Here is a 6,050-nt window from a genome sequence, read left to right as displayed (position 1 = left end):
TTTTACAAGGTAAATTTTATTTTTTACATAAACCAAAAAAATAGTTTTTCATAAAACTTGACGAATTAACATATATTATGAAGATGTACATGTAGAATTTTTTTATCAAAATTTTTCAACAATTCCAATTTTGATTTTTTGGTAGAGGGAACATACGCACCCGGAAGCCCAATTGAATTTCCGTGCATTCATATATTATATGTAAACTAAGTGATGTATCATCCCAAAAGTAATAATAAGAGACCTAATGGCAAAAGGTAATGTATATTTTCCATTTGCTTTGTGTGGTCAATTTGTTTTGAACACATGCATTTTGGACCGGTAAATATGAGATATGGGTACATACTTTATCTTATCTTGAGACCGGCTTTTGTGAACCTGGGTGTATGTGAACCCACTTTTTCAAAAGTGGGTTTGTGATGTCAAAATATGTTTAAAAAATCGAAACACAAAATGATAGCAAAGATGATCTCAAACATGTGCCCTGGACATGAGTTTCGTTCTGAAAAAACATTTTATTTTGCCTTGGCAAAAAAGTGAAATTTTACAGGGCTATATAGCAATATATATGTGACGTATTTTATCTTTTTTAGGTTCTAAAATAAAAAAAGTGGTTTCTCTGCGAAAACTTTCTACGCACACATGGAACATGCATACGTACCCCGATATTTTTATTTCAGAATTTTTTCACATTTCGAAAATGCATTTCCAACCTGGGTTCACGTGCACCCAGGTTTAACTGGGGCTTTTCCATCTTATAGTAGAATATATAACATGTTACTTTAGTACTTTATAGTACCATGATTCTCTGAACCGATGTCAAGCACGAAAGATACCGTAACACCGATCAAGTGAATGCGAAAAAAAGTGCTAGAAATTATCAATACAGGGGATTTGCTCTTTTTTTTTGGATGTTCGTGTTTAACGCCATGGCAGGGGGCATGTATTTTCCTCTTAAGTGGAAACAAGCACTCAATTCATCAATACGAACCGACAGCACCTCTGCCTGCTGTTAGACAGTTACCAAGCATAGAGACGAGCCGCATCATTGGCTCTACTGCGAATTTAAAAAAAAGTCAGTGCCTTTGATGTTTCTCTGCCAGTCTGCATAGGCTGCAACGCACTAGTGTTTGCTGCTACACATGTTGAATTGTTGGGCCGGTAAGGTGATAAGGCTAATCTTAGCCCAAACAAATATCTAATGGCACAGTAGATTAAAAATAAAAATGCCCATCTAAAAAAAGCCAAAATTTGAAGGTTATGCTATGATCCTTCTTACGTATGAACCATCATACAAAGATGTTAATACTGCAGACACACGCGCACGTTCAAATGTTCAAGGATCATCACGAACTAACCAAACATAAGGCATGATACGTATGTAGTACGGCGAATCAGAGCCTCGAGATTTCTGATACATCAGATAAAATAAAAATATAGGTCACACGTCTAATAGAATGATCACACGAGAATGAGACACCACGGCATTGGATCCTGTTGATACGATGATTGCATAGACGAGCGTAACAAATAATGCAGCAGTCACTTACTCACTTTTATATGGTCCATGCATGCATGGCTGCTACTCTGCTAGCACATCAGTTCTCCAGAAGAGTCGTACGAGCACAGCATGCCTACATTGACATGTCGGCACGCCCATGAAGGATCTGAATTCTGATTGTGTTGTAATGCAATGTGCAGCGTTTTGGGATTTATGAAGGTCACGTTGTCCATTACTCCACAACGTGCGAGTCGCAAACATTGCCTCCCTGTTAAATCTGGTTGCGCCGTTGCAGCAGATACTGTTGAGTTCTGCACTGAACTAGCACAAGTAGAACCAATGCAAAAAAGATTATAGGTTGCCAAACAAATATTCATGGCAGTTGCTCATGACACATATATAATCTCGATCAGACATATATTTGCAGTACTTTCAGACTCGCTTACGAGTTACCACAACAAGCATGTATAACTGGTTCTGAACAACAGTTCTGAATTAATAGACTCCTCAAGTCAAGATGACACAAATATAACTTCACTTTCAGACTTTAGAGCTTACGAGTTACCACAAAATGCATAACCTGTCTGCGGCCATGGAAATGTCATTTGGTATTTGGATGGAATGTATAACTGGATCTGAACATTTGGTCTGAATTATAATAAACTCAAATCTGTAACTCAACAAAACAAATTTAAACGAACAACAAGCAACACTGTGCTCAAATATCAAGTTGGCACTGCTGACGCCTTCCCAGTCCCACGCAGACGTCGCTGATCACCTCGTCGAGCAGCGAGCTCAATATCTCCCTCTCCAGCTCCTTGCCGACCTCGAACGCCTCCACCCTGAAATCAACCCATCTGCCTAGCCCACTGCTCATGTCTTTCTCAATAAGCTCATCCACTGCCCGGTCTCCCATGCCCTTCCAACCACTGATTTGATCGCAGACTTCAGTTTCTATGCCTCTGCTCAGATCTATGATCCCTTCGCTCCATGCTTCATATCCTTCCCGGAAGTAAGCGAGGCGTCTCGCCTCCAGAGATTCATTAACGCAGTCGAACAACAGTCGTCTATACACTCTGTCGTTCATAAGCCCCTTCCATTCTGTAAATGTATTCATTTCCTCCTCCAGTGTGTCGAAGAGAAGAGGGTCCAGATCCAAGCCCTCCCGGTTGACGAACAGTGGCCCTGGTTCATCTTTGGTATGGTTGACGCTGCTTAGGATATATCCGATGTACTCCTCCTCTGTGACTATTGATTTCCTTGGTATGTTCTCAAATTGAAATGAAGATGAGTCTGCTTTACTCCCTGACAACATAACATGATTCTTCTTCAGAATATGAAATGTCAAGGCCTCAAGGGTGGAGTTAGACATTGCAGAATTTGAAGTGTAGTGAACTTACCATCACTTCCGTCTGAGCACTCAGAAGACCAACAGCACACGGAATATCTTCCTTCCCTTGCGTTGCTTATACTGATATATTCTTCTGGTTCCTCCACCTGTATGACAATAAAACTTGATGAAGTACAATTTTACTCTCAAGACGCAAAAGAAATCAGCGATTTGACGAAAGTTTATGAACATGACACGAGAGCATTCATCACAGTATAATAATATGTTCTAGCAGTATTTAAACATCCGACTAGACTATATATGCATACATATTGCTGCAACATACATATTTTCAATTCTCTTTTCTGTTTTATTTTTAAATTAGTCTTTTTTTTCCTTGAACAAAGGCAAGGTCAAGCATTTGCTACAACAGTATCTGAAACTAACAAAGCATGGATACAATTCAACCATGTGGCTTGGAATTGTCACAACACTCATAGCCCCCTAGGCCCTACTAGAAGTACAAGAAACCATATAGTTTAATACACACTTATGTCTGCATATATTTGGTATCATGTTATGATTTTTGTCAAACATCCATCATCGAAAAATATCCTAGCAATACCAATTTTAGATCACCAAGTAAGAAAAACCATAGCATAGAAACCTCCATTCGGTGAAAATAAAGACTTATAATTGTATTATCCCACAACACATTATGTAATGAACATGCGCATCAGGTAATTTTGTTCTCCAATAATGATGGCAGGTAAAGGCTTAGCGAGGTCCATTACAGAATAAGTAGGCCAAATAGTAATGCAGAGCACACAACGGTTGTCTTAATGTCATACAGAAAAATAACTGTTAGGCAATGATAAATCATTGTATTTGATATCAACTTGTAATGTTGTGCTATTGCATTATGAAATTTAAAAAGGGAAAATATTATTTTACCTCTAACTTATGGCATCCAAGAATTTGTCCTTTGGTTGATGATTGGGCTGATTGGCAATAGTCAACATATTGAGAATATTTTACTCTAGCAGGGCTAAAGTCGAACACTCCACTTTCCATATCCCAATCTGGCACCGGTTCTTCATCTAAGGTAGAAGCAGGAGGCATAAAATGCTCTCCCCTTGTTAAATTGATGGACATATCATTCTTTAGTGTTAGCTCCTTCAGCTTATTTTCCAGTAGAAGGCTTAGTGATAACCCTTCAGGATTTTTATCCGAATAACCTTTCTCTCTTATGGCATCCACACTAGAATTATTTCCTGTATCCGACTTCCCGACAAATCTGGATGCTCCTGATGGTGGTGCAACTAAGTTTGATGTGAAGGTAAATGACCCACCGTTTGTACTATCTTTAGCACCGTTGGTCCACTTTATGTGCTTGTACATAGCAACATGAGGCTGTACATGCTTTGGTTTACCCGTTGTTTTTTCACTCACATATCTGACTTTTTCATTTGAGGAGTTCCTTTTTGTAAACATATGTTTTTGTGTGAAGTCATGGTTATATGACATTGGTCCTTCCCAATCACCACTTATGCTTCCCATAATGTCCATGCTTTCATGAACTTTAGCTGCTTTCCTTCCAATCTCCATCCTCCTAGAAGTGGAACCTCCTCCGATCACCTTTCTTCCTTGTTGGGCCGAGAATGTTCTGATTGGTGCTAACTTGTCTGTACTCACGAAACAATGTTGTTTATGGTTGTTTTGACAAATAATGGGGTAAGTAAAAATGTTGCGTTCAGACTCGGTAATGAAATTTTGCATTGTTCTGGACTCATCATCATTGTGTTTATATACCCCCAAATTCCTTCTAGAAGCATCAAAACATTCCGTCTTTTGCACACTGACCTTTGCATGAGACACCACAGAAACATACTTCCTCTTGTTGCCCTTTGCAAAATTAGGGTTTTTAATAAGATAAGAATCAGTTGAAGGCATCACAATGTCCTTTTCGCAATTCGAACTTTGATCCATGTGTTGCTCTGTACAAAATTTCTTATCTTTCAGCTCGGTCGTGGCTCTGGAAAACTGTCGTTGTTGTGGTAGCATCCTCTCAGGAGTCACATGTCTCTGCCTAAGTTCGGAAACCTTGAATGGCATTCGTGAAGGGAAGGATAAAATACTTCTTTCCTGTGAACTCATTTGTTGATTGGGTTGGACAATCTTAGGGTATGCATCCTTGATTTGAGCTACATTTCTTGCTGAATTGAATCCCGGATTCTCAACTGGAGACACCATCTTACGATGGGACATTGAAAGGTGCTTGATAGAACTTTGTGGCAATGCTTCTAACTCAAACCTTTCAATAATTTTTCTTGGCATGCTTTGATCTCTTGAATCCAATGGAGCCTTATGTATATAACCATCATCCATTCGTGACCCGTGTCTGGTGTGATCATTCATAGAGTACTCTATGTTGCTATTGAGGTTGTGGGTATCTTGGAACGACGAAAACTGGTCGTGGGATGGGGTGCAATAAGACTTTGGGGCACCTGAACATGGCATGGAATCCAAGCCCATGAGCCTAGCTACTACCCCAGGCGCCTTCATCACACAACCTTCCTCGTTGGTCACTGATGATGCACAACCATAGTTGGTGATGTTGTTGATGGCCTCTTCAACTTCATTAATCTACAAATAAGGCCACCAAAGGTATGTGAACACAAGGACCACAACAACAGAATAACAGAAAACATATCACTTCAAGTTCAAGGTCAGCAGATTAATCACTCACCGTATGGAGATGTTGAGATGGGAAGTATTTTTTGGTTCTATTGGCAAGCTTAACACCCTCTGCAAGGATATCACAACAACTAGAGTAAGAATGGATCAAAGGATGGGGACCAAACCTTAGTTGGTGAATTTGGAAACTGATACATTCTTACAAACACCTACCAGGAGAGCTAGAGAATAACATCTTAGCGGACTTGTGCTTCCATTTGAACAAATGGAACAAACCTCGCTTGCCTTCGTCCACTGTTGTTCCACCCTTTTTAGCCACCATTCTTGCGATAGATTACCCCTCTTCAAGTTCTACAAAAAATTCCCACACGAATTAAACACCACCCCTCTGCTCGCCATCGGATGCTCTCCCCCGCCCCCCATTAAAATAGTACCCAAAACCACTACTGAGTAAAATTCGACCCATAAGTGTTCACAAATCTACCAAAAATTTCAGAATCACTGACAACAAACAACCAATCA

General features: G+C 39.7%; 1 protein-coding gene across 1 annotated transcript; it reads right to left on the bottom strand.

Annotated features, from left to right (window-relative positions):
• Positions 1-2,219: 2,219 nt before the first annotated feature.
• On the bottom strand, positions 2,220-5,850 carry LOC124695402. The gene is made up of 5 exons (XM_047228257.1): positions 5,742-5,850; positions 5,581-5,639; positions 3,786-5,477; positions 2,902-2,998; positions 2,220-2,806 (listed from the first exon to the last, which is right to left on the bottom strand). The coding sequence occupies exons 1-5, from the start codon at positions 5,848-5,850 to the stop codon at positions 2,220-2,222; spliced, it is 2,544 nt and encodes an 847-aa protein (XP_047084213.1).
• Between the last annotated feature and the right edge of the window lie 200 nt (positions 5,851-6,050).

This window comes from Lolium rigidum, chromosome 3 (assembly GCF_022539505.1).
Source record: "Lolium rigidum isolate FL_2022 chromosome 3, APGP_CSIRO_Lrig_0.1, whole genome shotgun sequence".
Lineage (NCBI taxonomy): Eukaryota > Viridiplantae > Streptophyta > Magnoliopsida > Poales > Poaceae > Lolium > Lolium rigidum.
The sequence above is the reverse complement of the archived record's forward strand: the minus strand, read 5'-3'. Positions and strand labels throughout refer to the sequence as shown.

Coding starts and splice junctions, on each gene's coding strand:
- LOC124695402 (XM_047228257.1), bottom strand. CDS start 5,850: ATGGTGGCTAAAAAGGGTGGAACAACAGTGGACGAAGGCAAGCGAGGT. Junction 2,999..3,785: donor TTGGATGCCATAAGTTAGAG/GTAAAATAATAT, acceptor ATTGTCATACAG/GTGGAGGAACCAGAAGAATA. Junction 2,807..2,901: donor GTGCTCAGACGGAAGTGATG/GTAAGTTCACTA, acceptor TTATGTTGTCAG/GGAGTAAAGCAGACTCATCT.